This window comes from Anomalospiza imberbis, chromosome 3 (assembly GCF_031753505.1).
Source record: "Anomalospiza imberbis isolate Cuckoo-Finch-1a 21T00152 chromosome 3, ASM3175350v1, whole genome shotgun sequence".
Taxonomy (NCBI): domain Eukaryota; kingdom Metazoa; phylum Chordata; class Aves; order Passeriformes; family Viduidae; genus Anomalospiza; species Anomalospiza imberbis.
In genome coordinates this window covers 24,836,933-24,854,946 of record NC_089683.1, presented here as the reverse complement: position 1 = coordinate 24,854,946, position 18,014 = coordinate 24,836,933, and the positions used below count along the sequence as shown (strand labels likewise).

At 36.1% G+C, this 18,014-nt stretch overlaps 1 protein-coding gene across 5 annotated transcripts in view; it reads left to right on the top strand.

Moving 5' to 3' along the window:
* The window catches only part of HMGCLL1 (3-hydroxy-3-methylglutaryl-CoA lyase like 1), a 74,844-nt gene that overhangs the window by 29,079 nt on the left and 27,751 nt on the right, over positions 1-18,014 (top strand). For 4 of the 5 annotated variants that reach the window (XM_068183679.1, XM_068183677.1, XM_068183675.1 and 1 more), the window contains 2 exons: positions 13,222-13,285; positions 17,202-17,390. In XM_068183679.1, coding sequence (XP_068039780.1) covers positions 13,222-13,285; positions 17,202-17,390 — 253 coding nt within the window. The remainder of the gene's footprint in view (positions 1-13,221; positions 13,286-17,201; positions 17,391-18,014) is intronic. The other variant, XM_068183674.1, reaches the window with a different exon arrangement.

Sequence of the window (18,014 nt, the reverse complement as noted above, 5' to 3'; positions counted from 1 at the left end):
GGCTCTTCATCAGGAACTGTAATGACAGGACAAGGAGGAAAAGCTTCAAGATGAAAGAGCAGGTTTCAGTTAGATACTAGGAAGACATTCTTTACTATGAGTATGGTGAGGCACGGGCACAGGTTGCCCACAGAAGATGTGGATGCTACATCCCTGGAGGTGTTGTTCAGGGCCAGGTTGGATGGAGCTCTGAGCAACCTGATCTATTGGAAGGAGGCATCCCTGCCCATTTCAGAGGTTTTGGAACTAGATGATCTTAAAGGTGCCTTTCAACCCAAACCATATTGTGTTTCTATGATTTTCACACACACACAACAGCCAACCAAGGATAGCTCATAAATGCTCAGGTTCCTTTTCCTTAGCCTGGGTATATTTCGGGAGGAAAATCACCAAATAGAGAAGTAGGGATGTTCAATGTATTAAGAAATAGTAACTTGTACCAGAGTTTAAATACTTTCTCCAGTTGCTAATCTGCCAGTAGAGTCATGATTTGCCTCCCGGAACAACTTCTGATATAAGAGTTCTGTTATTTAAAAGCTGTCTGCCACCACTGTTCGTCACATTTTTTCTAAAACTAAATTCTAAGGTGAGAACGTATCAAGCAATTTGAATTCCCCAAACCTTATCCACTTGTGAACACTTTTACACTAAACTTCTGTTTTCTGTATTTTTCAGATGTCTAGGCGTGTCAGGAGATATTTTATGTTTAATATTCCTGCATTTAACTAATAAAATTCAACTAAATGGTACAATATAGGCAACCGACCATCCAGGAAATCCTCCAAGCCTATTATAGAAGTTTTTGGATAATTCTGGAGGATGTGAAAAAAGGGACTTAGCAACTTGTCCATAATATGTACATTGTAGGTGATGAAGAAGCCCCTGTAGATTGATTTTCTGCTTAAAATATTAACTTGTCTTCTGTGTACTGGTTTTCCTCTGTTTAAAAAAGTGGCAGCGTGGTGCTTCCCCCCCCACCCCCAGATTATGTCTATTGCATTTGTAACATACCAGAAGCACTTATTCTGATGTGATGGAAGTAACTGTTCCCATGACAGGATTCTACAACATTCCCAAGCATTTATTATCTACTATCTGACAAACCATGTGGCTTTTATTTTTCTTCACACAGAAAAAGAAAGATAAGAAAAGGGAAAAAAAAAGAAGAGAGAGAAAGAAGTAGGAGGCAAAAACTGGCAAAACAGAAGAAAAACACAGCAAAAAAAAAAAAGAAAAGTAATAATTTAATGAACGAAAACAAAGCAAAGAGATAAAAAGGAGGAATATCAAGAACCAGGTGGTGAAGCAAACAGAACAGTACAGAGATGAAGAGAAAGGAGATAATTGAACTCAGGGAAAATACAATCAGATTATATTTTGAAAGCGCTTACTTTATGTATCCAGTAGAGATTTCTCTAATTTCAGTGCCATATGCAAACATAATATAAACTTCATACAGTGCATGCAGGAAAATTTTATTGAGTCTGTCATGCCAGGTGCAGTATGTTACAGGACACTTCAACAGAGAAATGCTTAATACCATATATGCTACAAAGTGAGCAGATTCAAAGTTGTGAATGAAAATTATGTAAGTGCACTCCAGCTTTCTTCCTTAGGCTTAGAGGAAAAGTGAATAATTCAGAATTAAATAGCCATTAACAGAATAATTCAGTTTGTGGTGATGCCTTTTCCTGGTCTTAGAAAACTGAGAGCCAGACACACTTAAGGGATAAGGGGTTTTTACCTTAGTATTTAATAAGGATCCTTATGGTGCACCACTTCGCCAAGGTGGAATGCGCCATGATGCACTCACACGATAAATCGTGTATACAGTTTTATAGACTTCACAAGTTAGCATATCTAACAAAGATGCCCCAATGGGAGGCCTGGATGAATGGTGTGACATTCCCCCATCCATGAAATTCCCCCCTGCGTGGGCTAAAACTCTAGTTTACAGGATATGCTCTAGAGAGGACCTTGGTTTCCCAAGAGAGCGTGGGGTTTTCCGGTTTCCAACTGCGAGGCCGTTAGATGTTTGGTCTCCTGGCCTAACAAAATACTAGGGTTATGCTAAGTTATTAGACTTAAGGAATTACAAGAATGCATGCTAAGAATACTGAGGATACATAAAAGTTATATAAAAGGTATAGAAAAGAAAAGGCAAAAAATCATCTTGGCATCAGTGAGATTGTAATGAAGTAAAGGATCCAAATAGAGAGAATATGTATATTGAAGAGAAGCTACATTTATGTGAATGTTATGTGTATCTTCATCACATTATATTAGTTTGAGAATTAATTTATCCAGTAAAAATTGAGGTTGAGGCACAAAAGGTAAGATGATGGACTAATGTTATACTTTGACAAATTGAAAAGTTTAAGAGAGAATTGCTGGTATTTTTACAGGGGTCATCTAATATAACTCAATTATAAAGTAGCCAATTTGCCAAAAACCTGCTGAGAATCTAAATTGCAGCATATGGAGCCTTATTTCATAACAAAAAGCCTTTTCTGAGGCAATAATTCTCAGTATCCACTAAACATGGATTTCAGTATATGAAAATATTGGAAAGAAGGTTTTGAACACTATATGTTAAAAGATAGAAGAGAACTGGTTAACCCCATACATTTGGCTTTTAAGTGCACTTTTAAAAAATCCATCCCGGGAAGATTTTGAGGAGTCAAATTAATGAGAAATAAAATAGTACTATGGATCAGACTCTAGACAAATATGTTTTAAAGAGAATAATTGCAAAGTATGGTGATACTTTGACTTGGGTCCCTCCCTGTTCATACTCATTCAGATGCAGTTCTCATGAGTTACAAGACTCTATGGAAAGCATTGAGACAGAGTGACTGCTCAGAAATAACAATCAAAAGGCATAGTTTAGTGTCTATGTACTTCACTACTTTCTTTAAAGCTCCAGTGTATTTTATTGAGTAGAATTCTGAAAACAGTAGAAAAAGCCTGAATATGGAAATAGAAGATTCACAAGGACTTATTTTTTTAATAGTAATCTCCCAGCAGTTGAAAAAATGTCTAAAAGATGGACTTAAAACTTTCAATTAGTTAAAAAAATGAAAAAATGCCCTTAAGAGGAAGCATCAGTTTTGAGTACCAAATCCAGGAAGTAAGTAAATCTGTTTACAACATTTCAGATGCTTGTGAGGAGGGAGGTTATGGAAGCAGTATGATATTTCAGACTTAATTCTAGAAAATTAAACTTATTTTCTCTGGTAGAAAAGCCTGCACTACTATAAGGAATTCATTAGTACTTGAGAGAAAGTAATTAATTAGTCCCCAAATATTGCAGTACATTTGGAAGACTTCTGGAGTTTTTAATTGTATTTAATGAGGTAAAACTCTGGGTTTCTCTTCCTCAATGAAAAAAAAATAAAAGATAATCAGAAAGTAAAAGTTAAATTGAGATTTCACAGAAATACTCAGTGCAATCCTGGTGACTTTTTCTTGGAAATAAAACAATCAAAAAACAATTAGCTATTAAAGTCTGTGATTTCTGATCCCATCTTTAGCTGTTGCTAAGGAAGCTGCTTTTACTGAGAGATACAATAAACAGCATTTTGGTATCCTGCTTCCATGCATTTTTTTTAAAAATGCGTAGACAGTCAAGGGTTTGTGGCAAGTTTTTTTTGATATTCAGTATTTTGAATAGGTGCTCATGGTTTGACTGGTTGTTACTCAGTTGAAGATTAGTTTCAGGTTTTTTGTTGTGTAGATATTATTTACTGACAATAATTATGTATTGTTTTTCACTATGGTTGTAACATGAGACACATCTGAGCATGACCCCACAACAAGCCTGAGCTTGTCATCCTAAATTTTCTAGTGGTTACTAGAGGGAATCAGGCAACATTCTTGCTGTGGTTTACTGTATGTGCTTTTAAAAAGTACCTGCTATAGGATAAGATGAAACACTCTCTAGATGATCCGTCCTTTTGGATGCAAAGGAGTTTAGGTCCATCCAGTGCTGGTCATTCTATAGGTAGCCTGTCTAAGGCTAGGCTGTGGATGACTATCTCTGATATCAGGAATAAGAACAAATTAATCCCATTCTACTTCTGCACAGGCAAAGGATTAGGAGCGTGTAATTTGTGTAAATTACAAGAAATAGAAGAAATGTAATAATAGGCTTTGTGCTGCAAGGTATCACAAAATGAAGCTGTTGACTATACAGGGAAAGATTTTTACTCTATGGACTTAGTTTTTAATCAGCCTTTTAGACATTGGCTGATTTAAAGAACCATCGACAAAACCTGCAGCCCTTCCTCAAGTAAGCTCCCAGGACAACATATTTTAAATTCTAATACAAATTTTGTAGGCTAAATATTTTGCTAAAATTACCAAAGTAATAAAAATAACAATATGCATAAACTGTATTTGTGTTCATTTCAATACAGAGATTGTTTCCTTTCTAAAGCACTATTATTGTTTAAAGTGTTATTTATTTGCAGGAAATGGATAATTTAGTGCCTTGCCCTAACTCCTTATTTGAGCAGTTGAAAAATACTTCCAAAAATAATTTTAAGGGGTTCAAATTGTATTTCCTATTTTTACTGGCAATTTACAATTTATGTAGTGACCATAAATCATTGGCAATACGTGAATCTTATGAAAAATGCACTCAGACAGTTGAAACTAAACTTTTAGCTTTTGCATGTCTTACTGTTACTACAGCTGCGCTAACATTGACTCCATCATCATCCAAAAAATTTATGTTGTCAGCTGTCACATTTAAAATCTGTAGCACAGTCCACAGTTTTCTAAATGTTTACTAAATCAGTTCAAATGTTTATGAAGAATTGAAATGTTGCATATGGTCTTAGAAGTTAGACCATTTATTAGCATCATAAAGGGGCGGGGTTCTGTTGGTTTTTGTTTGGGGATTTGGGTTAGTTTGAGAGTTTTTCTAATACATGCATAAAAACTTTACAATAACATCTGGGACACACTCTGTGAAGACACTCAGCCAAATCAGTCATGAACTGTCTGGTCACCTAATTACTGCTATGTGTGTTTTACATGTAAAGTGACACAAAATAGTGCTGGTTTTAAATTTGCACCTTGCAATGCATGATTTAGGTACTATTAAAAATATCACAACTTCAGTGATTAAAAATTAAGTCTTAACAGCCAGGATTGATAAAAAATTGTGGGAAATGGTAATTAGAAGTAGTCACTTGCATTGTCCTTTAACTTGTGTATCATGAATGTACATATGAAGAAAATGTTAAGTAAATTCTGAATAAGCTGGTTTCTTCCAAGTTAATGAATTCCATTAAGCTAGATTCTTCTAAGTTAATGTATTCCAAAATTTAAAAAGACACAGGAATTAATCACAATTAGTATGATAGAACAGTAAAGGAAGTAAGGACTGGTATTTTTCTCTCTTTTCCGAAAATGGTGCTTTGTGTCCTCTGACCGTGACATAAAATCAGACTATCTTAATATCTCACTCTGAAATATTTAATACTCTGTAGGACTTACTTATTCCTAACAAAAAATGAACAAGGGATATAAGCCTGAAAAGTTGTAATTTTTTTCCTTTATTAAAAAAACCCTTCTCCATGGTCAGTGATTACAAGCTGTATTTATGTCCCAGACCTGAAGAATGTTCATGTGAATCACCCTTTTAAGGCCATTTGTTCAAATGTGAATGTGTATGCAAATACTTAGAGATTCAGTGTTAAAAAAACAGATGCAAGTGATTGCTGTAGAATACCTCTAGAGGCATTTCCTTACAAAGCTGCTGCTTCATAAATTAAAACACATGCAATCACACATTAATTCTGAACTGCTCTATGTAATTCCTTTGTTTATGTCCTGTGCCTTTTAAGAATGAGTTGTATGGTGCAGTTCACAGTACATAAAAGCATTTTGAAATGTATCACTATTTGGCTTATATCTGTGTTTGCACAGAATTCAAATATTGTTTGATATACTTGAAATATAGCAATATTTTTTACCTTGAAAAATAGATAGCAAGCAAACAATGTTGTGTATTATTATTGTTGTTGTTGTTATTATTATTATTGTAATTATTGTTATTATTACTACCTTTTATATTATGCTATAATAAAGATTACAGGTTGCAACATACTTTATTCTTTCTTGATCATAGGAAATAATTATTGGTTCACTTTGGTGCTAATATATATTAAACAAAATATAATGAAGACTTAAATAATTGATTCTAGTTATCTCTGTCTTGTGCTAATGATATCGAGATTTCTTTTGGAAAAAGGTGTGGAAGAATAAATTCTTTTTATTTTAATATACTTGCAACAATTGGTTTTAGAAACTAATAGTGAAGCCTGTTTTGTTTATAAAGACACATCCAGATTATCTAAAACTCCTGATTATCAGGATAATCAGTTCTTTATAATTCAGTTCAACAATGTTCTTTTTGTCTTCTTTTATTGCACTCCATCCTAAGTGACTTGAGATATTTGAATGGCCATACAGTAGCAAATCTTTTAGATGTAATTAGAAATCCATAAGATAAACTCAACAATTCAGTTTCGCACAAATACATACAGTTTGAAGCTGTGTATGTCTTACAAATACAGAGAGAAACAACAAAATGTAGATGAGCATTTAATAGGCTTGGAAGGAACACAGTTTTGTATGTGAATGGTAAACAAATCTACAGGGTTACGCAGTATTAAAGCAGCTGGAATCAGTGCCCTGGAGAAGTTTAAGAAGCCAAAGATGGCTGGGATGTGGGGACTTAGCCAATTTCTCTGTACTGGCAACAGGTTAAGAAATGGATCTTGGAACTGGCTCTACCATACTGGATGATTGCACTTTGTGAAGGTTTTCCTGAGGAATAAATTTATACCAACTTTTACCCATTATTTTTTTACCTACAGAGAGAAAATATTAATAGCAGGCCAGAAGAGCTGCTTTAAAAAAAAAAAAAAAAGAGGGATCGCTGTGAGAAGCAAAAATTATTCCCGTGTCTTCTTAAAGGGTAGCGTAAATCAGATGTAAAATGTTAGTATGAAATTATAAGGTAACAATGTGATGTGTTTGCTAGTGTTACTGATAGCTCCATAGGTAACTAGAGTTATTGAAAGTTAAATGGTTGAGTGGTCCTTAGTTATTCTAACAGTTTGGTTACTTTTTAGAGAAGTAACTAGTTTGTAGAACATAGTTCAGTATTTTGTCTTATCATAGTTTGCAATTTAATGGTGGTTTTTTTTCATTTAAAAATATTAACAAATATTTTTTCTGTCATATTCACTGTGAAAAGGATAATATTACTTGTAACTGGGCACTAAATACATGGAGAGATTTTTTTTAAGGGGGAGAGAGAGTGTGTTTGGGTTTTTTTTGGTTGTTTTTAAAATCAGATGTGAAAAAAAGATCCTGGCCTTATTTACACATTTTGGACTTGGCTTGGAGAATCTATTTCTGGAGGAATCTCCTTTCTCTTCACTTCTTTATGTTTTCTCTCTCCCTACAGTAAAGACTCCCTGTTTTTAATAAATGGATTTCTTTGGAAAGAGACAGAATAGATAAACCTTAATATTATGAATTCCTCAAATGATGGGCATGTACATTTGAGCACAAACATCCAATAAAAATAAATACATCTGCAGTGAACATGGTAAATTATATGCAAACTTACACTATAATAATAAACAGGAAGCAGCAGCATCTGAGTCTGCAACTGGCTTCTCAGGAGGCTTCATGCTTCCAGCTGTGGTAGCAGCTGTGGATCTGGCTCGGGGACTCCTGCTGAAACAAGTTGACAAAGGGCTGATTACAACATGGAGTTCAGTTTCTGCTTGGATTCATTTTCCTTTTAATGCACTTTGGTTAAGAAATGTTTGCTCATTTACCCTGTTTGTGGTTTTATATCCTTCCCTTCACAGGCACTGGGCTGATATGATTATCACCATTCCTAGTGACCTTGATCATGGGGACCTTGTACTGTCTATACCATTTGTGGAACATTGAAATTTGGTTTTGGCATGCTGGAAGAAATCAAAAACTCTCTTCCTCTTCCTTCTCCCTCCCCATCCCCAGAGTCTGTTCAGCATTTTTGTGCAAAATATTATACAGTCAGGTTTGTTGTGTGCTTTTTAGGTTTTGTTTTATATCTATAGGAAACTATTTAGTAGAAGACTGAATGATACTCATCTGCAGTGAAATCTGCAGACAGACGAGAGACTGGGTAAACTCTGCCAGGTGAAACAAGTAGAAAACTTCTTTTTATCACTTAAAGGGAAGGATTCTGATTTCTCAAAACCTGAGTGAAACAGCATATACTTGTGTGTTGCTAAAGCATCATGTATTAAAGTGTTCACTTGCAAGTCCTTCTTTCCATCTCTAGTTTCATGGGCTGTTGTCTTTTTTTGTATGCTGAAAACTTAGTTAAGCTATGTCTGGCCTTGATTCAGCCAAGATTTAAGCACATGCTTAGAATTAAACACTTCCATTGCAGATTCCACTTTGTGAACTCCCAGATACTTGCTTCTGCTCTCATACTGGGGAGTATCTCGTGAATATTCTGAGACCAGAACAGTCTCTTTCAATATGGTATATTATTTAGTTTCAGTCCTGCTATCTTTTTAGAAAGCAGCTGTATTCTTCAACTTAATTGAATTCACAAATTAAATCCCAGTTGCCTCTGTAATTTATTGCTCAAACTCTTTTCTTTCCTCTGCTGCTTTTCTTCACATAGGATCTTGCTTTTTCTCCTAAGAAAAATAGATACCATATCCTCTTCTTTCTGTCTTTTGTCCTCCACTGTCAGAGCAGCAGAAGTTTCTTTTCTACTTTCCAACTGTACCCCCTCCACTTGCCCCAGTGACCCCATGTTCTTTTCTTTCTCTTATTTCTTCCCTCCCTTGTTCTCTTTCTTAACCTCTCACTGTCCTCTGGCTCTTTTCCACTTGCAATATAAGCAAGCATTTGCCTCTTAAAAATTGCACCTTTGACCCTACTTGGTTCTTCATATCATATCTCATCTCCTATCTCTTCTTCATTCCTAAGCTCGTTGAAGGCGCTGTTTATAATTACTGTCTAGAGACCCTCTTCTGCGATTCCCTCCTATAACTCCTACACTTTGGCTTCTGTTCCTTGCTTGCAACTGCAACAACTCTCACCAAACTCCCTGATGACAAGATCTCGGAAACAGTAGTCTCTCCTCATTCTTCTTGATTTGTCAGTAGTGTTTGCTGCAGTTGACCAGACTATTCCTTTAACTAGTGTCTTCTGCTGCTCTCTGTGGCTCTGTTTTGGTAATTTTCTTCTTTCCAAGCAGTTCTGCAGAATATCCTTCAAAGTTGTTTCCGAAGTTGGAGTCACGTGGGTGGAGGTCTTGGGGCCCTGATTTGATAGTATTCTCTTGTGATTTTAATGCCCTTTGGGTTCTTTCATACCCAAAAATAAAAGAAAAATGTAACAGCCAAATTTATCTGTAGATAACAGATTTACCTTTGTATTGAAACATAATTCCTCACACATCCACTTAATAGTTTGGAAACACACAAATGCAATTGCAAAGCATCCCACACAGCACTGCCTTAATTCTAAATTTCCTGGCAAATACTAAGACCAGACACATGATTATCTTTGCTCTTTCACACAGACATGTGTGTTTTCACATGCCAGGCACTCTGTACCCCACTAGCAGTACTCAGTGCTTGCCTGCCTATGTTCCAGCTTGCATGTAGTTTTCTGCAACTGACTCAAATTGTATTTCATTTCCTATAAGAATGCAGCAAGACCTTTTCAAAAAGAATTCCGCAGGGCTTCATCTTAGGCCCTGTGTTCTTGAACATTTTCATAAATGACTTGGACACAGGACTGGAAGGGATACTAAGCAAGCTTGAAAATGATACAAAACTGTGAGGAGCTGTCAACTTTCTTGAAAGCAGGGAGGCCCTGCAGAGAGACAATGACAAATTAGAGGGCTGGGCAATCACCAATCCCATGAAGGGAATGCCAGATTCTGCACCTGGGATGGGGCAAGCTTGGATGTACAGACAGACTGGGGAATGAGATGCTGGAAAGCAGTGCCACAGAAAGGGGCTTGGGGGTCATGGTCAGTGACGAGTCTGAGTCAGCAGTGCCCTGGCAGCCAGGAGGGCCAACCCTGTCCTGGGAGGCACCAGGCCCAGCATGGCCAGCGGGCAAGGGAGGGGATTGTCCCACTCTGCTCTGCACTGATTCGGCCTCAGTTGGAATATTGTGTGCAGTTTTGGGTGCCACAATACAAGATAGATATTTGTGAGCATTCAAAGAAGGGAAACAAAGATGGTGAAGGGCCTTGAGGGGAAGGTGTATGAGAAGAAGCGGAGGTCACTTGGTTTGTTCAGCCTGGAAGAGACTGAGGGGAGACCTCACTGCAGTTACAACTTCTTCATGAGGGCAAGAGGAGGGGCAGGCACTGATCTCTTCTCTGTGGTGATCCATGGCAGGACCTGCGGGAATGGTCTGAAGATGTGCCAGGGGAGGATAGGTTGGATATTAGAAATAGATTCTTCACCCAGAGGGTGGTTGGGCACTGGAACAGCTCCCCAGGGAAGTGGTCACAGCACCAACCCTGAAGGAGTTTGAGAAGAATTTCGACAATGCTCTCAGGCACATGGCGTGACTCTTGGGGATGGTGCTGTGCAAGGTCCAGGAGCTGGACTCAATGATCCTTGTGAGTTTCTTCCAGCTCAGCTTATTTTGTGATTCTGTTTGATATTTTATGTCTTCTATTAAAAATGCTTATCCTGATATATGTCTGGAGTGCACTTTGCTCTTTTACAGCTGCATTTTAAGTACTTCGCTTTCAAATTTAATATTATCATCACATCTCTACTTTTTTTTCCAACTCATTAAATGAAAATATTAGATAAAATTCTGCCAAGCTCATTCTTGATGAACTCTATTGAAAATTTGTTTTTTCATTCTTCACAGGACTTTGTTGTCTCTCTGGTAGGAAGTTCTTTTCCTGTCAAATTCTTTCAGTAAATCCTATTTTCTCCAGTTTAATATTGAGTATCAGATGCCCAGATAGATTATATCTACCATATTTTCCTTGTTTAAAATGTCAGTCGAGTCGCAATGGTGTAAGTATGCAGAGAGTTCATAATCTCAAACAGATTTGTGTATTGTAGCAGGCAGATTCCTCAGGTCACCACATACTTTCATACCCCAGCAGGCCCAGCTGAATTATGTGAGCTCAGGCAAGTTTCTGCTCTCTGGTGTGAACCACAGGGAGTATTCTGTTGTTCTCTAGATACCTTTTGGCCTGCTTTTACTTTTGTTTGCCCTACTTCATCCCAGATGTCGTTCATGCCACATTATCACTACCAAATGCATGTCTTCTTGATCTGACATATGCAGCCATTAGGAACATGTAAAGATATATAAGTAAAGGGAACATGTGCACATACGTACTATATGTTTTGCATTTACTTAGTATTTAGTGCTGTTCTTAATCACTTCATAAAAAGTGCTGTGGCTGATACTGAAAATAATTTCAGTAGTTGTATGCAGTCACTGGCTCTAGGCATTGTAGTATTATGTAAAAAGCAATCCTTTGGGTCTGAAATTCTTCACACTTAGTTTCATTTGAAAAACTGTATGCATAAAAAAAATTAAGGAAATTATCCTGAATTTGTCACTGAAAATCAGGACAGCATTTAACTGTTAACAGTAGCTACATTATCTTTAATGTAGATATGAAAATTCAGAATTTTGGAATTTAAACAGTGACATCTAAATTGAGGCTGATAGTTAATGAATTCTGTGGCCAGGTTTCAAAAACCTGGTTTTCATAATGACATATAGATAATTGAAATCATGCCTAGTAGGCATCTGGATTAAAATTATGAGCAGGATGTAATGGACCCAACCACTTTTCTGGAAACAAAATTAATTTCCATTTCTTTGTCAGAGCTAATCAAACTCTTTTTACATTTAAGGCTGGCTTAATTCTTACTGTTACTTCTAGTGAGCCAGCACCATGCCTTCATATAAGGGATGGAATATGCTCTATGCATTAAAATAGGGACATTTTTTCACAATTTGTTTTTGCCTGTTACTGATCCTAATTTCACATTCTATCAATCAGTTTCTCCTTCAACTGCAAAGAAACAATACATCCTTTACCCCATGGACCTTGACTACATACAAACTGGCATCTGTTCAATCCCTTTTGCATTATGCAGTGTATAATTTTACATTATATCCTTCAGTGTTGAGCGAAAGGGAATGATGGGAGATCGATGAAGGCTCTTGTTCTCCCATTAAGCAGTTGAGCAACCTCCCACTGGGACTGGGGCTCTCCAGGCCTCTGAATCTGTTGTAAATCCTTTTACAGTCACAATTTGATTTTTGACTGGATGTTTCTGATTAGTTTAATCATTTTCCTGATCAACTTAAGACAAACAATTAGTAGTTTAATTAGAATTTCACGGGTCTTAATTATCATTAAAAAGAGGAAATTTAAACTGGATTCTATGCTAATAGAGCATTAGGGCTGAAGTTTGGTTGTGGCTTTCAGTTTTTGTTCTTTGTGGAGCCAATAGCTGCTGAGGGACACAGTTTGGCTTCTCAGTTTCTTCTTGTCCCAAGGCATGCCTAAATTACAGCTTGCAGTGGAGCTATAATTCTTCTGGGGCACTGGGACAGAAATGCCAGTACAGAGAGAGTGTGAAAGCTTCCTCATTCACCGTAGTTCTGATGAGATGGTGGGGTTGTCAGAAGTAGTCTGTGTCCATGCTTGTTCACTATGATCTGGATAGGTAGTACAAGAAAGAAAGTGATATCTTTCTCTGAATACCCTATGAGGGCAAGGCAAGGCAAAGTTTGAGCTGACTCTTGCAACTTCGGACAGGAATACCAAGAAAAACCAAATCTCCTACAACATTGTAAACCTGGCCACATTGCCAGTCCTTTACAACTCATTACATGTATTGAGCACAAATAAAGCTTTGCATTGCTGTTCTGTGATCTGAAAGGAAAATTGATAAACCTGTTGTCATCTGATGTAATTTTAACATTTCACTCAAATCTTTATTCCACGTTGATTGATTTATGTGTTCAAAATTATATTTACCTATTTGTAATGTAGCATGGACGAATACATATACATATAAATATATATATATGAATATATATACATAAATATAAATATACATACATACATATATATATATATAAAAACCAGAGCGTTGTGTGTTCTTTTTGTTATAGGTATGTGTCCTGTGCCTTGGGATGCCCATATGAAGGAAATGTCGTACCAGATAAAGTGGCTGAAGTAAGAGTGAATTTCTTTTTAATGGCTTGTCTTTTTAATGAATCAAAAATACATTTAAAAATGTCTATAAGTAATTCTCTATACTTAATCATAAAAAGATCTTTAATGGATAAAATTTAAGGAAAACAAGAAAAAAACCTTGCTAATGCTAAAACTTGGTGCATAACCTAACTTGACCACATACAGTCAAATGTGAGAAAAATAGCATATTTTGATTGTTATCAGTCATGAGAAAAAATATTATGTACTACTTTGTCTAGCAAGAAGGTAAGAAATTACTTAAGGAAATAGACTCAAGCACATAAGTCAGTGGACTATGTTGTACAGGAGGGTTTTCTGCACAGCTTTTTGCTTTTTAAATCTTTTTTATGCTGGAGTAAGCATGCTGTTTTGTCACTGTGCTTCTGGTAAGGGTCACGTGATTGACACATGAACCAAAACTCACCCCCAATATGTTTTCTTAAATTGCTCTAGTGCCACGACAGAGTAAGTTGCACCTTCCCTCCCTGCCCCTTTTCCCCATTTAGAATGTAGGATAAAGAAGAAGATATCTTAGTCCAGCCCTTTTTCCAGAAGAGAGATGAATGGAACAGAAGTGTACAATTTTGCAGGAAGGCAAAGCGGGCATCAAAATTTAAATGGACTGGAAAAAAAGAAAGTGGAGTAAAAATTCCAGGAGTCTTAAGAGAGAACCTGCTGGCCTTCCACCTAGAGACAGACTTGTCTTCTCCAGGAGACTTAATGACCTATTTTTGTTGATCTAGCAGAATATCCAAACCATTATTTTTTTTAATTTGTAGCACTAGCAACTAGTCAACATTTGTCTGTGTGGGTGGTTTTCAGGTCCTGTTCTCCTGTATCTTCTTCGAGTATACATTCCAGATGGAATTTGTGACAATACTTCTCCCACAGCATCCACACATACTCAGACTCTTTGGGGGAAAAAAAACCCTAATTCAGAAGGTACTCAGTATTTCTAAATTTATTTGTTTTAATATGAAGGTTAGAAATGGCACAGCTTTAGTTAGAGCAGTGATCACATACAGTTTACCATGTTCCCCAACTGGCTTCTTTTCATGTGTTGCTTGTTTTTACTGAGAAAAGCTCCTTTTACTGAAAAGAGCTCTTTCTCAGTTTGCCAGTGGGATTGCTATTTAATGTTCCAGATCTGCAAACCTTTACTCACAGAGCTATTTTATTTTCTATCTTCGTCTTAATAAGTGTCGTCTTGTATACCTGTATACCACTGTGTATGTGTTCATGAATAAAAGCTACCACATTAAATTTACTAATTCCATCCCTGATTCAGCAAGCACTGCTGATGGATTTTATATAAATACATGCACAGAATCAGCATTACCAAAATTACTGGCTGAGTTGCTAAACTCTTTCAGAGAGCTGCTGAGTTGCTAAACTCTTTCAGAGAGCTGCTGCTCTGGTCATCATCCTGTATAATATCCTTGAAGCCAGTTGTATAATCCATTATCATATAATTCTATCATATACTTGGCTGTTTTTGTCTTTCTGCCTGCTTGTTTCTTTCTTTAGCTTCCTTTTAACCTAAAGAGTGAATTAATTAAATTAAATATTATCCAGGACACATTGTGATCTATAGAAAATGTACCTGCTCTTGTTTGAATATTATTGGATCATTAAAGTTTCCCTTACAACACAAGAACTGCAGGATTTTTAGATTGTTAGTTGATTAAAATAATCTATAACTGGATTATCGGCTTTTGTATTCCATATAGGAGTATAGTTTTAGATATTATTTCCAGGAGTAGGACTATTCACATGCCTAAGAGGTTGCAGCACTGGTTCCCCAGTTCCCATTTTGATCAATGCTTGGTGTCATGACAGTGTTTCCAAAGAGAGTAGCACAAGACTCATACGCATAGCAAAACTGCTCAGTAGTGCAGAACACAACCCTGTTCAATCAACAAAGCTAAAAGCTTATAATCACATCCTGATTACATATAAAAACAGTGTGTTCTCTTCTCCCACATTCTCCTCCCAAAAATCCACATTGAAAACTTACAAAACTGTAACTAACAAACTGCCTTCTACTATGGTAGAATAGAAAAACTCCCATTCAGCTTCCAAGCTTTAAATGAAGTACAGATCTCTTTTTTAGGATCACTTTAAGTTTAGATCACGTTGAGTCATTGATGAGGCACTGTTGTTAAATTTCACCCTCTCTTCTTCCATCTTTCAGAACTCTGCATTTAGGAAGCTGAAAGACCTAAGGACTGAGCATGAAAAAGAAGTGAATGCAATATGATTTCTAGCAGTTTATATAGTCCAAGTTATGACTAAAATACTCAGCTAGAAAAACTTTGAATCATGCATTAAAAAGAAGAGGGGAGGGAAAATGCAGTACATTTCTTTGCCCTGATCTTGAAGAAACGCTAAGGTTTGGGGTTTAACTGAATGTAATCCACCACTAACTGCAGATAATCCTTTTTCTTTCTTACAACAGTAGTCTAGTTAAAATGTCTGCCATGTGTTTATGATATGAAAATATGCTGTGAGATACATCCCTTTTGCATTCTGGTGAATGTCCCTTTCTTAAAATGTATGTTGAATTTATGTGGATATGAACCAAGGAATCTGACTTTAAAGCCAGTTTTACCACATTTGCTATAGTCATAGCACTTCCAAGGCTTAAGCAGGATGATTTAGGCTATTTCTTTTTTTCAGCTGTTCTTTGAATTAAGTGAACAGCAATATTAATCCAGCGCTTCCGAGACTGCTGGTGCAGCACTTTGTCCGCTTCCTCAGACATGCTCACAGCAATCCTACTGATGAAGTCCTGGAATTGTTTTAACAGAAGACTGCAGTGTGTCTTAAGATGTCTTTTTGGAAGAGAGCTGTATTTTTTCATCTCTAAACAGTTAGTTTCTAAACCGGGATTCTGTTCCAGTGGAGTGGTCTTTTGGGATCTTTCATACACAGTGGGGAATCCTAAAGGGGACAAACATATTGAGCAGCTGAAAATAAGGTGGAATCTTTCCAAATGAATCCAACAAAAATAAGATGGAAAGCTCCTGCATTCGATTCCTGAAGCAATATTTTCAGTGAAAATATGATTTTGTGCTTCTGAATGTGTTTCTCTCCATGCAAAAATTATAGAGCCAGAACTCAGTTTTCACTCATGCACAGAACTCCTTGAAGACATAATTCCAGAAATATTTAGGGCTCTGCTTATATAAGTAAGACCTATTTGTATATGGTTTTGTTTGATATTAAGAAAATTTTTAAAACTTAAGGACTAGAATGTTAATTAAGTTGCAGTTTTGCTTTGGTAGTATTTTAATGTTTGATTTCATGAAAAGCAAGAAAAATAAATATTGCAAAATTACTGTTGACTGCAGCATGTTAAAATTTCAGTTTTCGTTGATTTTTTAAGTGCCAAGAGAAAGAAAAATCACGCTTTTTATTAATTATTTATTATCTTTGTTGGCTTCATATAATGTGCAAACAAAAGGACAGGTCTTTACCCTGCACATCTTGTAAGCTGAAAAGTACATGGAGAAAACTGAACAGCTGGGAAGTCCCCAGAGAGAAGAAAATGTTAGGAAAGGGCTTGACAGAAACTTAATTCATAATGTTAAAATTTTGCTCATTTGGATTCTGTGGGAAAGTCAGAAAGCAAGTTTCTGATGGATTTGACTTGGTTAGCTATTCCATGTACAGAATGTAGCAGAACTATAATTTTAAAATAAAGAGGATCCATGGGATGTTCTTCTTCTATGGCAGTTTTCAAGAATGAATATAGGTTGTCTGATAAATAGATCCACCTCAGTAGGTCAAAACCTAACACCTGTACAGAAGTATGTCCTTTATAGTGTATGTTCTTGACCCTATTTTATACTCTTTCATCTTCACCTCTTGGTGTTTTTCTGTTTCCAATCAGGTATCTAAGCGGCTGTACAGTATGGGCTGTTATGAAATCTCTCTAGGAGATACAATTGGTGTGGGGACACCTGGAAGTATGAAGAAAATGCTGGAAGCTGTTATGAAGGAAATTCCTTTGAGTGCTCTTGCTGTTCACTGTCATGACACGTATGGCCAGGCGTTAGCCAATATCCTCACAGCCATGCAGGTAAATTGGTTTCTTGTTTTATAATATACAATAATGGTATTCTTATTTTAATTCAATGTGCAATTTTAGAAAATCCTGCCATTAAAGAAATCATTACAAGAGCAAAAAGGCACTCACTAAACTTTAGGAAAGTATTCCTCACACATCAGATTGTCTACTGGTATTATTGCTATTGTTTTTACCAGGACATGTCAAAATTTATTTATTAATTACCTTCAATTCCATACAAAATCATTAAGAAACCGTTATGATTGTTACATTTCATTGACATTAGATGAAGAAAGGACATTAAATACCTTTTTTCTGATGTCTCAGATTCCAGTTTTCTTAGGAACAGCTTTATGTTTGTTTTCCACTAAATTAAAATTTTTACTTTGAAGATGTGTCTAAAAATAAAATGGATTAATGCATAATTACATCTTGATTTCAGATGGATAAATCTAAAATATTAGTAGTTATGTACACTGAATAGTCTAGATAATTTTATCACTATTCATATACCTTCATTACTCTTTTTTATTTATCAGTTATGCCTTCCAAGTAAGATTAGCAACAGCTTTATATTTTATTTAATCAGCATTCAAATCTGTGCCTAAGTAATCAGAGTTAATTTCTGTATGAGAT